General features: G+C 40.9%; 1 protein-coding gene across 1 annotated transcript in view; it reads left to right on the top strand.

Annotated features, from left to right (window-relative positions):
- The window catches only part of ahr2 (aryl hydrocarbon receptor 2), a 64399-nt gene that overhangs the window by 37210 nt on the left and 7591 nt on the right, over positions 1-19598 (top strand). Inside the window, exons 3-4 of the mRNA XM_041966510.1 lie at positions 18084-18274; positions 18360-18449. Of these exons, the coding sequence (XP_041822444.1) occupies positions 18084-18274; positions 18360-18449 (281 nt within the window). The remainder of the gene's footprint in view (positions 1-18083; positions 18275-18359; positions 18450-19598) is intronic.

Raw genomic sequence — 19598 nt, 5'->3', positions numbered from 1 at the left:
CACGCTTGGTTTATGATTTCCTAAGCCTAATTCTGTGCTGATGCCATCCAGAGGCTCTGTCACTCTGTTGTGGGACGAGCAGCTCGCCTCCGGTCCCACTTTGGACTGTTTAGGTTAAGAGAGCTCTGTGGCCAAGCCGACCTAGAGTTTACGTTGGAAGAGTTTCATTCCTAAACACCATAAATCTATTTAGGAAAAGAAAATTGATGCCCGATGTCTGTTGCTCAATAAAAAATTTAAGAAAACATCATTCTGTCATCTGAGAGATGCTGTTTGGAGTGAAGATAGCTTAGAGCTTCAGGCTATTGAATTTTTCCTTTGATGTCAGCAGTCAGTTGGCTGAAAAGGTGTCTTTGCGCTTCAAATTGTGGTTATGAATTAAATTCTAAGTTCGGAGAGTTCAGATTTCGACATAGTTTCCACTTTATAGTCACAGAGGTTTCATTTTGTGACAACATGTGATGATTGTGGTTGGTTTTCAGAGCCACAAAGAAATGGAAAATGCCTTTTTCTCCATGATGATTATGACAGCTTAAGAGCAAATACTTAAAAAGACACACAAAATACTTGCTTGCTTCTATTTTGATATAAAACTCGAATATGAACACAGTTTCAGTCATTACAAATTCGTGCTGTAGAAGTTGTTTGAAATCCAAACACAAAACTTTAAATTGTAATGAAGATCCCAGTTTCCAAAGATACCAAATATATCGGGCTGAAATTTGGGTAAAAGTGTCTAAGATGATGCACAAGACATCCAAAATATTTCCATTTATTGTAAAGATACAGCCACAGAACAGGCTCACACAGTTTAAATACGATGTATCTTTACTAACAAACTGGAACAAGCTAATACAGAATAATCTAATTTTACAACCCTTAAACTACTCATGGAGAATCTGAATGTTGAAGACAATTGCAGTTAATTTAAATTTTTTATTATTTTGTTTCCTATGTTGAGGTATTTCGATATGTAATTTGTCTACGTTTGCTTCTGTAATTGGGGAAGGGGATTTCAGGTAGCCTTTTGGGGTTTTTGACCTCTAGTAGTGGAGCTCTGAGTTTAGTTTAGTTTTAACTCCCTAACATCCAGTGTATTTACCCACAGTAGCTTCGAGATTGAAAAAAAAAAATCATCTTATTGCATGCTGGCTGATATAATCACATACATATTCTGCATCAAATGTAAAGAAACCTGAGATTATTTACCCTCATGTTGCTTTTGACATGTTTCTCTAATCAAAATAAGCTAGAATTGAGATCCATGCATGAGCATTCAAGAGCCCTGCAGGACTCACGTATTTATCTGCAATTTGTCAAACAGGACGTTGCCATTATTTGCAACCTAGCAGGGCTCCAGGTTACTGCTGTGCTTGTAAACACCTTATCCAATTACATGTGTAACCCTGTTTCTCAAACTAACCTGGTATCTCGTGGGCATGTAAATGGATTGGATGTGAAATTTGAGCTTGAGAGTTGGAGCTCTGAAAACAAACCCTCAAGTTTGATCATTTTGAGAGAGCTTTCTTCTAATGACTGTTTTTCTTCTCTTTCATGCCTGATGACCTGTCCTCATGGTCTATTCTTCCCTGCCACAGGTAAGACAATTAGTAGTACAAATAACTGGTTCTTTGCTTTTTGGCATTGATTTTGTCTGCAGGCTTTCATCACAAAGAAGACGTAGCTTGCTGTGGTGCTTTGTGGGATATTTGGGAGGTTTAATTTATTTTATATTTTGTGAAGAAGCAGAAGATGTCATAGCATCAGCAGCATCAAGGGTATTAGCAGTACTTCCAGTAGTTATAAGTCAGTAAGTAGTATTACTCTGACTTTGAGAAGCATTCCTGCAGACGTACTAGTACAAACCCACCCAGCCTGTTTGACTGCATTCACCTCTCTTCTACTGAGACAGAGACAGTGTCCTCACATGTGCTGTAGCTCTGTGCACGTGTGGTGTGTCTGAGGCTTTACAGTGAGCCAGTGAACACAACATCATGAATCTGCACAAAGAGCTGATGGCTCAAGTTCAAGTTCAGCAGGTTGCAGATGGTTCCCGTTGCAAATGCAGATAAATATGTGAGTCCTGCGGGGCTCTTATACACTCCTGCATGGGTCACTCCCATTAGTTTGGAACCATTGCTATCTCAGTGTTTTAGAAGAAAGGCTGTACTGAGAGCGAAGCTTTTCCTTTACAGTACAAAAGTGAAGTTTTAGTTTCAGTTTCAAACAAATCATTTTAAATACAAGGATGCACTGATTGAATGATGTCCTTTCATCCTGCTTCACAGTTGTATAAAATTTGCAGTGTGTAAGCTGTGATCTGGAACAGCATATAATTTCCTCTCCTGTTATTGAATGCCACACTTGTAACCCATGCATGAGCACAAATGTAAATGCAATTTGCAAGCAACAGACATTTTTGAGACATGACGCTGCCACCGTTTGGGTTGTGAGAAAGGCCATGGAATGAAACTTCTGGTTACATTTTCCGAATTTGAGTGACTCATTTTTGGAAATTGCACCCACTTGGACTCACACAGGTTAATTGACTTATCAAGCAACTAAAATATCGTGCATCATTTGACAGGTCACACAGACAGAAGAAGGAGTCAAAGTACAGGAGTTGTTGCGATTGTTGCAAAATGTGGCACAAATGTCACAAATGATTGTCGCATGCGAATGATGTGCTCACGTAGGGCTCCCAAGGGTGGCGGGTGGTTTGATTTGTGAAGTATGTCAGAATTAACAGGAGAGGAAGTGATATGCTGCTGCAATTTACAGCTTGCATGTTGCAAATGTGGTGCAAGTTAACATAAAAGTGACCCCACCAAAATTTTTTTTGGCTCTGAAATGATCAGGGATGCCCAATATATTTAAATTTGCCCCCAGAAACACAATATTCAGTGTTTCCTGTCAGAGTGTCAACATCAAACTTTTCCTCTTAAATGAGTAAACTCAGTTTAGAGTTAGCAGCTGTTAAAGTCAAAGTGACTCACTTTATTCAATATTGGGGAAGACTGAGATTTTATAGTGTTTTAGAAAACATTCTTAAGTGTCTTGTTACAGGTTTTCCAGACTGTTTTTCTCCAGCTGTGATCGGAGGTGGACGATATCGTATATTTAATAAAAGACAAATATTGGCTCTGTGGATCAGGTTTCCATGTTATTCGCAGTTGTGCAGGTGTGCAGTCTGGATTTGATTGTGTGGGAGGCTGCAGGGAGCCAACAGCAGAAATACAACACTGATCTTTAATCAGTGTGGTGTTTCTTTCTGATAACTCCTCCACTGAAACATCCAACTGAACCTTTTCAACGCACACTTCAGTGTCAGGAAACATCTCTGGAGTCTCTTCTGTTGAAGCCTTCTCATGCTGTCGATGCTGTTTATGCTTCAGGCAAATTGCTTTGAAAGTGCAATAAATTCGCCAGAGTCATCCCTACCTTAATTTACGCAATCACACTATCTCAGTTTTCAAGTTGGAGGTGTTCATTAATGGATGATAGAGTGAGTTTTTGTAAAATTTATCCAAAATGCATTTCATTTTTGAGATGTTTGCAGTTTTTTTCCTCAAGCTTACGTGAAAAAAGGAAGTGGTAACTTTCTCTCTCTGCCCTCCACCTTTTATCTTCTGTGCCTCTGACTCGATTCATGATGATTTGTGACAAAGAAATAAACTTTAAATACACTATAAGGCCTTAAAGATCTCCTCTATCCCTTCAATATGTTGAAAGAGCGATCATTATTGCACTTTTATTTTTTTGGGGGGGACAATATGAGGCTTCACTTGCCTCCAAACTAATTTGAAAACTGTTCGCCATCAAAAACCTTCTATTTAGCCGAAAGTATCTCTCAATCAAACAACCCAGCGATGGAAAAAATGAACCATCACTCGCATTTACATACTGTGTGTGTGTGTGTGTGTGTGTGTGTGTGTGTGAGTGTATGTTTCACCACAGTGGCAGCCAAGTTCTACCACTTCCGCCTCATGGCTCCCGCAACACGTGGCATCACCCATGAAAAGAAACCGTCTCATTTGAGGGTTTTAAAGGCGCAGGCTGTAGTGTCAACCAAACCTGGCTTTGCTTACATAAATGACGATTTATTGGATTTTTTCTTTACCCCGAAATCTTGGCCCAGCAACTGAGATGTGTCTGCAGGTTGGCTTGGGAATGTAAAGGAAACAGTTTTTTTTCCTTCACCCTTTCATAAGTTTTTACTAATTTCTGTCATTTAACTCATTTATAAACATTGCATGGCAGATCTGGTGAAGAACGTTTTTCATTAAAACTGACTGAAAAGTTGATTAATTTGACTGTTTCAAGTCAGATTCAGTCAAAATTAATGAAAAAACATTTTTCACATTGTCAGAATACACCTGAAATTGTAAAATTTGATTCAAGAAAAGCTCATTTTATCTGAAAATCAAATATTTCATGGCTGAACATAACTAACTGACACACCAGTTGCATCGTAATATCAGTGCTGTGTCCAGAACATCTTAAATATAATAGATCAACATGTAACCAAAGCCACAGGTGGACGCAGCATTGAGAGCAGGAGGACAATCTTAATTTTTAAGTCCACCTTAACGATTCCTGTATGTCAGTAGCAGGTGAAAGCTGAGGGGTAGGCAGAATGTTGATGATGTCATTTTACGGAAGCTCCACAGGGTTTCACAGCCCACTGCCGAGCGATGGGCAGGAAGCTGCTGAGGTTGGCTGGGTTTTCCTCTGATTCACTCATTTTAAAGATGACGCAACAGCTCAGAACAGGCCTCATATATTTCCTATAAAAGTCTCCCTAAATCGCGTGTGAGTGGCTTTTGTTGATGCTGAATTTGACATTAGTTTGACATGTAAATGAGCCACTCTGTCGCTGAGCAGACTGTCAGCCTGTAGTGGCCTCTGATGTGCATTTAACATTGTGTATAAGTTTTCTGGAACGATTTACTATAAAACAGGAAGAGGGTGCTGTTTTTCCAGAGCAAACAAACTTCCACTTGGACACAAGGGTGAACTGATTAGATTTTCATGGTCAAAGGTCGCTGTAATCTCACAAAACACATTTTTGACCTTAACTCAAGAATTCATATGGAAATTATGACAACATTTCACACAAGTCTCACAGGATAAAATGATGAATTTGTAGTTTCTTTGCAGCAACATTGATATTTGAAGCATTGTAGTCCACCATAGGCTCATTGGTTCTGCTGATATTAAGCTTCAGGTGATTGTTGTTGCACCATGTGATGAAGCTCTCTCTCAATTCTCTGTACTCCTGGAAAAATTGTGTCTGAGTGAAGACAGCTTGTTTCTCAGTGGAAATTATTCTCAGGCATTCATGTCAAAGCAGGACTTTACTGCCGTAGTTGGTTGGGGTGGAGCTCATTTTGAAGTATTTTGTATAGGACTGCAACTAATGATAACTAATGATCTGAAATGAAAAACCAATTGGCAGCCAGCAAAAATTTGGTAATTGATCATTTTGCAAATTTTTTTGGCAACATGTTGACCTGACTGATTATCAACTTATGTTCTCAGGTCCCAGCATTGCTTTAAAAGGACTGTGAAGGAAAGGGAGGGAAGATGGATTAGAGCAATAAGAAATGAGTGAAAGAGAGAGAATATGCTGCAGAGATGAAAACAGATTAAATAGATGAAGAAAGAGAGAAAGTCTTATCACGCAAACACACACTCACAGCAGAAAACACATTAAAACCAGCCAGCTCCTCTGATCAAACTGATAGTGTCTTCATGTAACGTACACACACACACACACACGCACACACACACACACTCACACACATGCACCTTTGCCAGGAACAGCGCATATCAGTTATGTTATTTTTGGGTGTGTGTACATACATTCTTTTTACTTGTATGTGTGTGTTTTTACATGTTTCTGCACATTTTATCTGCATGTAACTTTGTGGACAGTATGTATGCACAGATGCATGTTTGCATGTTTAAACATACATGCATGTTTTTTGTGCATGTGTTCTGACTGTGCATATGCATATGAGCGTGCAGCTGCATGCATGTTTAAGTGTGTGTACATGTGTGTGGCTTACTGTTATGTAAACGATATCTGGCTTCCTCTTTCTGTTTCATGACACATGTGCACACACATGTGTCATGAAACACACAGGCAGTGTATAAAAGATCAAATCTGGTCAGTTTCACCGATTCTGTTCTGTTGTAACCTTTCTTTCGGTTCTTGAGTTCTGACAGGAGTGAGACCTCTTTCCTCTCTGCAATAGAAATGATCCCTCAGGCCTGAACAAAACATCTTTGAACAGCCGGCCCCCCTACTCTTCTTTCCCCTCGCTCCCTTGTCTAAATAAACTCTTTACACGCAACTCTGCTGGCTGCCTGCCGAGCGTGTCTGCTGCTGAGAGCGCCTGTCAGTCGTCACTCAGGGTTACAACCACCGCTGGGCTGGTCTCAGGGCATGCCAGGAAATCAACGACTGACTGACTGCATGACTGACTAACTGGTTTGCTGACTGGGTGACTGCTAGTTTTTTCATTGGATTACTTGGGTAGTGGTTGGCTAACTGGTTTACTGACTGGCTTGATCATTGACTGGTTTACTGCCTAAGTAACTGGTTTATTGACCAACTAGTTGGATTTCTGACTGGTTTACTGACCGAGAAGGTAGTTTACAGAATAGATTACTGAATGCGGAACTGGTTTTCTGCCTGACTGACTGTATACTTTACCGACTGGTTGACTGGTTTACTGACAAGCTGGTGTGCTGACTGGGTTGCTAAGTTTTGATCTGACTGACTGGGTAGATTGTTTATTGACCAGTGTACTCTCGGACTGATTACCTGGTTTGCTGACTGGTTTATTGACTGAGAAGCTGGTTTACTGACTGGTTTACTGCTTTTTGACTTCTCAGATTCGGAAAAAGTGAACAGATAAAAACATGATCTGCCTCAAACTGCCGAAACCGATGATTGATCAAAACAAAATATATAATCAGTGCTCAAACTGTTCAAACTTGCATAGATCCCACCACAACTTTTAGTTTTCACAAAAGCAACACAACAGTTAGATTTAAAATTTGTTTTATTGAGATTTCTGCTCAGACTTCTGACTAAAAGAATCACAGATGAGGCAGATTCACACGAGATCAAAGTGTAACTGCAAATCTTTTCAAATCACTGGTACAATGAGTCATGCTACTAAGGCTTTACTGGATTAAAATTACAGCTGCCACTGGCAATAATAACAATTACGGAACCTCCTCCAGTAACACTTGAAGTTGTCACCATGTTTTTCCATCAAGACAAATTGCTGTAGTGAGAAAGAAATGAATGGAGGTTAAGTGAAAGGCTGAAATGTGCCCGCCTGCAATTTGGGTGCATAAGCTTATTATTTCTGGCAGTTTCGGAGGTTGCATTCTTCTCCAGCGCTGCAGTCCTGAACAGAAACAGTTTGGGTGGAGGTATTACTGAGGTGCATGGAGGAAAGAGTTTGGTTATGATAGAGAACAGGCAGATCTGCCGTTATAAGACAAAACTTGATAGCAATGAATTAGTATTTTAAATTTAGTAATTTTCCACTTAGGTTTGGTTCAGATGGGCTGTTTAAACAAGCTTTACTGCTGCTACCAGCTTTGATTACTTTAAATTTAAAAGTCAGGGGTGTGTGCGTGTGTGTGCGTTTGTTTGTGTGTGTGTGTGTGTGAGTGAGTGCGTGCATGTGTGTGTGTGTGTTTTGGTGGGTGGTTTCCTGTCCTCAATGGGCCCACGGCACGACAGCGATAAGGCTACATTATGCTTCAAACTCCATTACAGATTGCTGGCCCCCACCTCCTTCCCTCTTGCTTTCACCTTACCCCCAAAACACACACACTCCCATTTCCTTCCTCCTGTTTAAAAAAATCGTCTTCACCTCCTCCTTTCACATCTCTTCCCCTCGCATCCTCCTTCTCCTTCTCCTCTTCCTCCTTCTCTCCCTGCACTCCTCCTGTCTATCCGCAATCCCTCCCCCCTCGTCTTGCTCCTCTTTCTTCACAAAATCTTCACCTGCTTCCTTCTCCTCGTTCCACCTCACTTTACCTCCCTCCTGTTTTCATCTTTGTCCTCTTCCTCTCACCTGCTGGCTTTGCCCTCCACCCTATGTCACCTCCTCCTCCAGGCTCTCCACACCAAACACCCATTTCTTTCTTCCCCCTTCTCCCCATTTGACCTCCTTTTACTTCTTTTGTGCTTCCATATCCATCCTTCATCCTGCCACCTTTTTCCACCTTCCTTGCTTTTTTGTCTTATGCTCCTCCTGCATCTCCCCTCACCCTGTTCTCCCACCTCCTCAGTGTGTGCTGTCTCATAACATTTAGCATTAACTAATTGGAGATCATGTAATTATGCAAACCATTCAAAACCAGTAAAGAAATATCACACGACAGCCCTGTGTGTGTGTGTGTGTGTGTGTGTGTGTTTGTGTGTGTGATGTGTGTGCATGTTTGTGTGTGCATGTGGATGTTTGTGTGTGTGAGTGTGTGCGCGTACTCACAATAATCATACTGAATGTTTCTCTCTCTCTCTCTCTCTCTCTCTCTTTCTCTCTCCTTGTCTTTTCCTCAGCCGGCCTCCTTCCTCTCCTTTCTCAGCTCAGGATGCCGGGGATTGAAAGTTCGCACGCGATGCTAAGTGTGTGTGTAAATGTGTGTGTGCGTGTGCATGTTTGTGTGTGTGTGAGTGTGTGTTGGAAGGGGAGAGTTCATTTGAAAATAAGCAGCCACTACAGCAAATTAGCCGTATTTCCATCAGTTGTGTTGAAACAAACATCAGATCATTTTTTCTTTCTTTCTTTCTTTCTTTCTTTCTTTCTTGAAAGTGTTGTGTTACTTTCATATCAGTGATCTGTTTGTAGGAGTAAAAACCTCAGGTGCTGCCTTATCTGGCTTTCCTCATGATAATAAACTAAATGTGATCAATGCAGTGTCACAATACAGAAATTAACAATTTAATTCTAGTATTAAACTTTGCAAAGCATGACAGATGTAACACCATTCAAGCACAAGGCAATTCAAAGTGCCTTGCAGGGGCAGAGAAAGAAGATAGATATTTACAAAATAAGATAGTAAGAAAACTACCAGTATTAAGGAGGACAAAATGACTAATTTTATCGCAGAGATACAAATAAAGGCGAGAAATAGCATTTATTTGGAAGAAGAATTATGAAGCACGTCACATTTCTTAGTGTTAATGACAAGGCAAAAAAAAAAACAGCTTGATTTGAAGCAGGAAAACGCAATTAAGCACATGGATGTGCTCCATGTTGTGATTATTGGCATCTTGCATTGATTATTTCAGTTTGTGTCATAACTGCAGTGACTTTTATAATTCTACACAGACCAGAATTCGCTCATTTTGACTCAACATCATTCATTACAATTCTATTTTGTCCTTAAAATATGTTCAAAATGCTTAATAATGTTCACAGACAGAATGTTTGAACTGGTCTGCACACATATCTTCGTTGTCAATTAATCTGCCAATTATTTTCTTGAGTCATCAATATATTGTTCAGTCTAGTCTTCAGTGTGTTATATGTAAAAGAGTCTCATCTGAAATCTTTTGATCCAGTCACTGCCAGTTGGTCTGGTTGATTCTTGCAGCTTTGTGACACTTGTGTGTCACTGAAGGAGACGTACCTGTAAATAAACAGCTTACCTGAAGCTGGCTTCACTTTACAAAGTTCAGTTCCCTCTGCTTCGCCCTGTACGCTCGACCATCCTACACGCCTCTCTATCCAGGATCTTGCCAAGCTATGTGCTTTATTTCCTCCTTTTTTGGCCTTTTCACCACAAAAGTTACTGCACATAAACAGTGTAAGCTGTTAGTTGGCATCCATGTTTGTTTTGGAGTAAGAACACGTAACAGATGGCGTTCTCACAGGATTCGTCGGGTTGTCTACAGCCAGAAGTTGTGCGGTTCCTGACCAGTGGCTCTATGGGTTGTGTTGTGTATATACTCAGTCGTCAGGTTTGTGCTCCTTCCTCACTGTCAAAGACTAAAAACTCTGTTAAACAGAACGTGTGTGACTTATCCAGTCTCTTTAGCTTGTCTTTCTAGTTCTAATTTTAGTTCTTAGGTCTGTCCCAAGCTTAAATGAAACAGACGTTTTTGCCCTTCATTTAATAAGTGATTGGTATGAGCCCTTGTGTGTGTGTGTGTGTGTGTGTGTGTGTCAGGGTGTGGTGTGTCAGCGTGTACAGTGTCAGCGGAGGCAGCCGAAGGTGACCTGCCATTCAGGCGGAGGAATGTAAACGCTGAGATGTCTCCACCAGACTCAGCCTTATCGTAGCATGCCAGGGGTCAGAGGTCAGCTCTGTCATAGGAAGAGAAGGTTCAGGGCTGGAGCAGTGTGTGTGTGTGTGTGTGTGTGTGTGTGTGTGTGTGTGTGTGTGTGTGAGTGTGGTCGTTCCAGAGTTTGACTGATTTTTCCAGGAAACGCCTGACAGTAGGAATCATCAGTCAGCTTCAGGCCTGCAGCACTGGAAGTTACTCCACAGCCTGAAGACATGAAGTCTGTAAATATGAATCTTAAACCTGCAGTTTGACACTTTTTCTCATTTAAATGATAAATAAACAGGCTGCAGTTTACACTAGCAGTCTGTAATTGTTCTTTCAGTCATAGCTGGGATGTTGGGATATTTACCGTTTTCTGTCGGCTCGCCACTTGGGCGCGGCCGTCAGTGAAATAGTTGTGGTTATCAAGGTAAAACATTTAGCCACAGAGCAGGAAGTCACATGAAGACAGCCGCAGAGGAGGACAGGAAGAAAGGAGGTTAGAAAACAAAATGATCATTAGTGTCACATCAGCTATCGAGGCTTTGTAGCCACTTTATGATCGGAGCTCTTCAAGATGAGTGACAGGTGTTCAAGGAAACGGCTTAAAAACAAACAAATATTTGATGTAAATCGTTGTATTCAGTGTTTATATTGGATTGCGCGTACAGATATTGAACGATGTAGAGCATTTGTAAGCGTGCTGTAGGAGGTTTTATCTGTCTCTGATTATTAGAAGATAAAGTTGCCACACAAAAAAAAAAGTAAAACGTCTCGGCCCTTTTACAGCAGTTCAGTATAAAAGTAGCTCACTTTTCTAATTTATTTGATTCATTTTCAACCTTTAAAGAATATAGCTCATAAAAGCTGACAACACCTAGCGGACAATGGTATATGGTAGAGTTGCGTGTGTATCTCATATTTCTAAATATATGCAGGTGAAACATGCCACAAGCAGAGAGGATATGACAGGTTGTTATAGCATCCCCTAATGGACAAATAATGGCTGTTTGTGGTGGCGTTAACATGTGGTCTGTGCTTTGTGTGTGCAATGAAATGTCACTGATCAAAGGGACAGTACCATAACAGGAAACTACACACATTAGACAACAGATGATACATGTTAAAAACATGGAGAGGGGCTTTAAAGCCAGAGACCAAATGGAGACACACTCAGAGGCAACTCTGAATCTGAAACGCTTCTCGGTTTCCAAACCAGACAAGACCTTTTCTGTACTTTCGCAAAAGTCCTCACCGGTCATGTTCAGACCTGCACCGAGAGGATCAGAAAGAGCGAGAGAAGGGGAGAGCAAGCTCAACTGAGAGTGAAAGGGGGAGAGAGAGAGTGTGTCGGTGATGCTGATCTCCTGTCACCCTCCCTCCTCCCCCCTCCTCCATCCTGCAGTCCAAAGGGATGAAGAACAATGACTCCATTCAGCTCTTGGGTTTCAAAGTCGACAGAAACCGCAAAGTGCTTCAGAGCGGGTGTTGGGAGACGGAGGGATGGGGGGGTGGCGTGTTCGCAAATATGATAGAAAAGAGAAATGGCGGTGAAGGTAGTGGGTCTGCAGCAGTCTCAAATGTTTTCATGTACTGTGGGTTTGGTGACAGGGTCATCAAGTGCACAGGGTGGGTTTTTGTGGCAGGCCAACACCCAAAAAAAGTTTCTATGAGAAGCTTGTTCGAGCTGTGGCCTCCAATTATTTTCATTAATGAATAATCTGACTTGAGGTACCAAAATTACTTGTTTTGTCCAAACAAAATGCTGATAAAACAAGACATTTAAAGACTGTGGGCTTCAAGAAATCTGTGTCTTACCTGACTGAATTTTGCTGCCTTGCAAAGGACTTCCATTTTCTGTCTGGAAAAGTTGTTCATACCATTAATGGCCCACATCAAACCAGTTGTGCTTACCAGCAACACTTAACTTAATTATGGCCCCATAAAACAATATATGTCCAACATGCATCCATATGAGCTAAGGAAGATGGTCTTCATAGCAGCTTTGAGCAGCAGAGTCTTTTTTGATCAGTGTACTGTACCCAAATGAAGCTGGGGAGGGGTATTTTGAGTGCCCCAGGGCCCCCCTTCATTATACAGCAATGGAAGAAGACGAGGTGGAGAGGCTGCTGGTGGTTTTGGGGCTTTCTCCTGTTTTACGAGGGCATCTTGGAGGGAGTCAGCTGTTCCTTGTTAAAACCTCAGAGTTGGAGGTAAAGAGGTGAATGAAGTGGGTTTTTTACCACATCAGTAACAGAGCTGGGACTTCCTCGGGGCACCTACAGCGTGCCTCTCAGGGTATTATATAAAGTAATAGTATAATATCAGTTGGTACTTTATTTTTTTTATTAATTTGTGTCAACTTTTGTATTAATTCCTTTCATAGTTTGTCCTTAATTGTCCTCTTGTTTCCTTAACTATCGCACATTTGATTCATGACTCCTTTGTTCTTGCTCTAATTTCTCTCTAGGTTTTCTATTTATATCTCACGTCTTTCCTTTTATTTCTTCTTCCTCGCTTTAATATATCTCCTGTCTCGCTCTTCTTGATACTAAAATAGCTCATTGTTGCTGTACTTTGCCGCTGAACGACTAAATCAGATGGCCTCCGGCTATGAGAGTGTGTATATGAGTGTGTTAGAGGCACGAACTCTGAGCATGCCTGGACAGACCCCCCTCCACACACACACTCACGCACACACTCACACCAAAACCACACTAAGGCAACAGCGAAACCGAAGACAAAGACGTACACTCTTAAAAAAGTCTTGTGCCTAACATACATCTTTACTCAATATTTGTTAACAACCCACACACACCACATATCGTTTGTGTTACATTTATGGACAACTGTTTCATATTTGCACTTTTAATCGTTATTCTGCCTTTAAAAATGTGCAAAAGTGTCTCATTTAGTCAACAAAGAGCACAAGTTCCATCTTGTCCAGTTTCTGTTTGGATTTCAGAACGTGTTATTATCGTAAATGTCCCTTTTTCCAGGTGGCAGATTTCTAAATTTAGAGCTTCAGTCTTCATGTGTCATCTGTTGAGAAAATAGATTTGTAGACGTTGTTGGCGTCGCATCTCATTCCTGCATGTCTGTGTGAGGTCAGGTTGTAGAATGGATTTCAAACCAGGTGTCTTCAGATGGAGAGACTGCAGGTTTTTATTTGCAGCACTACACCAGGTGATTTCACCGCTCAGCACACTTTGAGATGAGGAGTTAGCGACATTTCAGCGACAAGCTCATGCATCATCACCTTGCCAGCCACTGCTAAAGCTGCTAAATGCCCAAAGGTAAATGTCTGTGGTTGTACTGGGAAGCTCCCAGTGGTTAGAAGCAAGAGCCTGTGGCTGTTGTAGCAAGCTCCCAGGTGGAAATCTTTTAAATGGTGGTGATGTGAAGCAGGGCGTTGCTGGGAAAGACTGCATGTGCTCAGCTAATCTTTCTTGGATAAATAAACACTTAAAAAAAAGCAGTGCTCGTGTGCAAAGAGGATTCAGTATTTAAATTCATGAAATTTGAGAGTGCATGAACTTGATTGGCGCTGTCGTGTTTTGCCATAAATCATGTTAAACGCTGTGCAGAGCGACCAGTGAAGATTTGGCGTGGCACAGGGGGAAAACTCCCCCAGAGGAGAGGGAGAGGGAGCAAAGGAGCATGGGATTAATAATGAGAAGAAGTCTGTTTTAACATGAAGCTGTTATTTCAGATTGCATGTTCACACATTTCACAACACATGATGGGAAATTACCAAAGGTTCAGTACGGGAGCAGGTCAGGTCTCCTGTGGATAAGTTACCAATTTCAGTGAGCTCTGAAAAACAAGTGATTTGCATTAGCTGAGAGAAGACAGACAAAACTGTGCTGTTGATCAGACATTAACGCCTTTCTCTGCATTTTCTTTGCACTTGTGCACCGACTCAATCTCCAGCCTCCACCTGCTGTCTCTCTGAAACATCTGTTGTTGCACTGCATAAATTTTCTTAACTATATATCATTTTGTGTGTCGTTTTGTCTCTTTTTCAGTCCCTTTTATGTTCATTTACTTATTGGTGTTGCATCAATAGAGAAATTGTTTGAGCCTGAGCTTGCAGGGTGGCAAACCTCCAGTATGTGCGAAACAAGCGAAATGCTGCTTTGGGAATATGAGTGGCTGGCAGCACCGTTAATCAAACTAAAGAAAACAGGCAGCCTAAGAGTCTGTGGTGTAAATCAACACAAGAGGGCATCTCAGTGCCATAAATAAAATAAAAACATCACACATTTTTTGCTTTCTTCTTAACAAGCTGATTTATGGCTCCAATCAAAGAAAATCTGTCTTGGTTCTTTCTCCAGTCTCTATCCAAACTATCTCCTTGGCTCTTTGGTGTATTTTGGTATTTGCAACAGCTGTTTTACAGCCCAGATTAAGTGTTCTCTTCATATTTTTATGGCTGCGATCAAACTAGCCAGTCGTGGTATGTTTCTGTTTGTGTTCCAAATAGTTTGGTTGCTCGTGTTGCCTAAATAGCCTCAGTATTTGATTTTATTGCCACAGGTCGAGAACCTTTTCTTTGATATAAATCTTTCAGCTTCTGGCATGTAGTGCCTCCTGGTCTTCCTCAGGAAAGTGACGCAGATGAACTGGGAGGAGGTATAACGAGTATGTGCCCAACTTTAGCTACTGGGACATTTCCTTCCTTTGTGCTTTAGTGTGTTTAACCAACCCATCTGGTTTGGTTGTCCCCTGGCATGTTCTCATCTTTGTACCAGACTGTTAAGGCAAATCTCAAATTATCTGACTCTGTTGGTAGTCTTGTGGCTCTAACCAGTATGTACTCTTTTCCTTGGCTTGTTCATGTCTGTGTACAAAGCTTTTTGATCGCCCTGTCTTTGTGCTAAAGTTCAAGCAATAGTTACACATTTTGGGTAATTTTTAAACATTATTTGCTTCTTTGCAGAGTGTTTGAGAAGGCTGAAACCACTCTATTGTGTGTATGGTAAATATTGTGCTATTACCACCAGCAGGTTAACTTAGCTTAGCGTAAGTACTGGAAACAGGGGAAACAGCTAGCTTGGCTCTGTTCAAAGGTTAAAAAATGTGCCTACCAGCACTTCTAAAGCTCACTCATTAACTATTCATATCTTGTTTGTTTAACCAAACCTTCAGACATCTGAACTATTTATTTCAATTTATACCACTTTAATAGATCTCTCCTCTTGGATTTAACTTTAAAACAAAACATGAATTGAAATCGGTCATTGGTTCCAGCTTCTTAAATGTCAGGATTCACTGCCTTTTGCTGTCATACAGGATAGTGAACTCATTGTTTTGGGGTTTTAGTTTTGGGGATTTTCAGGCAGTTCTGCAGTTCATAGTCCGAGTTCATGTCAGATTGAGAGGGTATGCTTGCTTTGTGTGAAGGATGGTGTTAAAGCATTGATAAAGACTGGGATTGTTTGGTTTCGGTAAGATCAGTGCATGAAATGAGTCCTCATATCTGCGCAATATATAAATGCTTTGAAAAGTCAGAACAGACCAGTCATTCTTGTTTCACTGCATTTATACGCTGAAAAACTGCAACATTTGAGTCCCGAGACATGCCTCCATGGTCACAAAAGATTACAAATAACTAGTTCTTCAGGCTTTCATAGTCATTATGGTTTCAGAATAAGGGGTTTCACTCTCAAACATCATGCTATAAACATCCTGTCCTCGCTGATTGGATGCGCACCAAACCTAAAATAACTAATAACTCTAACGCTTTTGCTCAAGTGTTTTCAACTGTTTCATGTCCGCAGTCATTTTGTCAAAGAAGTTAAGGATTAAAGATTTGAAAAACCTCACCAAAGACCACATGCACTGTAGAAATGTCTTACCAGTCAACTCGAAAACCATAAATATTCTGTGTTTTACATTGAACCAGTTACTGGTCTCACCCCACATGCATAGTATCTTGTTTTTTTGGCCCTAGTCAAAATACAAGAAAAATGACACAAGGGCCTGTAAATATGCAGAGACCTTTCATGATAATCACTCAAAATACTTATGCAGAAACAGGACTCAAGAGGGTTAAAATCAAAAACTTGAAGTTAAAACAGTACTCACTGTATAAATCCTATTCTGTCACCTAAAGAATTAAAGTTTACTTGAAGTTTCTACAATTTTGTGCTCTCTGTCATCCTGTAGACATTTTTAAAGATTCTATTTCAGAGCAAAATTTGAGCTTGTCACATATAATCACTGTAAGGAAACAAGAACATTTCTAAAAAATGCTCTCTATAACTTTTTTGGGGAGTTATAACTTATAATCAGAGGGTTATTATCCAGTATCTCAAAATTACACATGAAATGCTTTTCATAATGGTTTTGTTGGAGAAGACACTGCATGTTTCCATCAGTGGCGATCTCATTTCGGAACAAAACCTTTCTGCACACATGAGCGCTGGGAAAGCCAGCTCCATGCAGAGGGATTCGAGTCTCTCCGTCAGCGTCTGAGGCTCCGTCGACCACTTCACATGATACTTGTCCTCCAAAATGGCCGCCACCCCGCTGTGTTCGGTCCGCAGGGGAAAACGGCGAGGCCAATGGGTAATTTTGTGGCTCTGCCTGTTATCCTCGTTTGGCCTGGAGTTTTCTATCAAGGACAGGGCTGAGCCAGTCTCCGTCACTCTGTGTGTGTGTGTGTGTGTGTGTGTGTGTGTGTGTGTGTGTTAGACTACAGTTTGAAGCGAAGCATTGAGTGTCAACCCCAGTGCTTGAATAGGTGTAAAAACTGCAGCCTGCATAGTGTGTAGACCTGCAGCTGCTTATTTACTAACTCTCCTGATCATTTCATTGGTTGATTTTTGATCTTTTATAAGATCAAGATTATAAGGTTAAATATGGCTTTACAAAAAAAAAGCGGACTGTACAAAGGAAGGAGATGCGTAAGGGGAAAAAATCAAGATGTATGCAAAAGCTATGCGCTTAAAATCAACACATTTTTAGCTGCATTGCAGTCTTTGTTTCAGTTTCTTGACAAGACTCCAACAGATCGATAAACTGCAACATATCACACCTTGTCAGCGATATCCATCATCATCCCTGGTGTTGCATTTTTTAATTTAGCTCCACAACTTTTCCGCCTCCATTAGTTCATCCATCATCATTTTTTGACTGCTTTCCTTTCAAAATCCACCTGCTTCCTCTCTGAGAGGATATTATAAGGTGCCACTTATTTTTCTCTTAGTTCAGAGCTGCTTGATCAATGCCAGAGGAGGAAGAGGAAGAGGAGGAAGAGTTGAGTCACGGTGTTGTAAGACAACAGGAAGTGTCAGGCAGCTCCACCCTGATGGTAGAAGATGTTGTGTTCCTCTTTCTGTTTTTCTCACTTCATCATTTCACCAGATGTGACAGTTTTGTAAACACAATCAGCTGTTTGAAGCCCAGTTGTGACCTCCAGTATCTCTGACCAGACTTCGTTAGTTTCTTGAAATGTTGGACAAGTTTGCACAGAGATTTCTACACTGGGTTGAGAAAAGTAAAAGTTGTGTAGGTTAGTTTCAGTTCCTGTCTGTGGCTTCTTCTTCTGTGTTTTTTCTCAGAATTGTGTTAAAGGTGAAATGAAGTGAACAAGACAACAGAAAAAAAGTGTTGCATCTACTTCTACTTTTAATCCAACATGCATTCCAGGAAACTTTACCTTTTGATTCTTTTCAATCCAACCAATTCGTTAATTTGTTTGTTTGTGGAGGTTTTATTTCTTCTTCTTTGTTTTTAAAAACTGACAGCATATTTCTATCTCCTTCACCTCCAGCCACCATGAAGATGGGCCCGAATGGCTCCGGCTGGACCAGCGAGCGGAGCCAGATGTTCAGGGGAAACGTCCAGAACACGCTGCCTGCCTCCACAGCCTCCGCTCCCTCTTCCTCCTCAGCCTCGGCCCCCTCCTCCCAGGTGACATCCCTCGACGGAGTCAGCTTCTCTGAGGGAGACTTGCTGCTTCAGGTAATGCCTTCAATATGTTTATCGGTGAAGTCAGCGTAAATAAATCAGTTTGTCGTCTGAATAAAGCTTTTGCTTTGGTCGTCAGGCGCTGAATGGCTTTGTGTTGGTGGTGACGGCTGAAGGCTACGTCTTCTACACGTCCCCCACAATCCAGGATTTTCTTGGCTTCCACCAGGTAAAACATAAGCGTAGTAATAATAGTGTTTGCTTATACTATTCTCCTCAAAAAGATTGAGGAACTGCTTTATGACAAAAAGATCACAAAAATCAATACAGGGACAAAATAAAATGAAATGTAAATGCGCTAGTTTTCCAATAACGGCAAAATATTAGAAATAGAAAAGCCATTGAGTTAAGATTTAGGTCTTGTGACAATAACTCGTACCCAGTACTTGTATTCAGTCAATAAAGGCTCTTTCAGGCACATTTTTGAGATCATATAGCTGCACCTTCATGTTGATTGAGTCATGTTGACTGCATTTCTTGCATTTTATGTAAATCCTGGTTACTCTTTGCTGTTTTACGTTATCAGCTCATTCCATATGACAGCCACTATTGGAGATGTCGGGTTTAGAGACTGCACATGTTGTTGTGTGAAGCTGCATTTTCTTTGTTAAAAACAAGGAATGATGAAAGTGGCTCATTGAGCAACTGTGAAATGATACTAAACATTACTCAACGCTTGGATAGCTTCTGTTTGTATCATCATATTCCTGGCCCTGCTGTATTGTTCTGGCCTGTTGGAGTAAGGCGCTTTGACACATGCTGGGAAATGAAAGGCTTCATCTCAGTTTTTTTTTTTTAGGCAAACTCACAGCGAAGAAAAAAAGCAAAGGAAATAAAATGTGGAGCTGGGTATTTTTCTGTCTTCAGAGCAGCAATTATCTGTTCCAGAAATGATAAAAATCAGCCACAAGGAGGAGTCTGTGCACAGAAATAACTCTTAACTGCACAACAACCTGTTTCCTATTCACTCTGATGTTCCTCTTAATAAAACATCCTTTAAAGGAACACTCTGGTGCATTCTTTGTACCATCTCCCTACCTTCCTCGAAGCAGCTGGTTTCAGTTCATGTTTGTACGCAGCTTGCAGAGATTGGAATCTATCACAGTGCACATGTTGTCCTCTGTTGACACATATAGTTACAAGCAGATACTCTTTTGAACTCTTCCTTCTGGTGCATCCTCTGACAATTAATAATCCTAATAGCTGCCTAAAAGCACCACCATTACACAATAAACAAACAGATGTCATGAAAAGAATTATGTCAACATTGTTTGTGTCTTGTACCAACAGAGAATTGTGGTTTTCTTACGACTTAGTT

This window comes from Chelmon rostratus, chromosome 24 (genome assembly GCF_017976325.1).
Source record: "Chelmon rostratus isolate fCheRos1 chromosome 24, fCheRos1.pri, whole genome shotgun sequence".
Lineage (NCBI taxonomy): Eukaryota > Metazoa > Chordata > Actinopteri > Chaetodontiformes > Chaetodontidae > Chelmon > Chelmon rostratus.
Note: the sequence above shows the minus strand (reverse complement) of the source record. Positions and strands in the feature narration are given on the sequence as shown.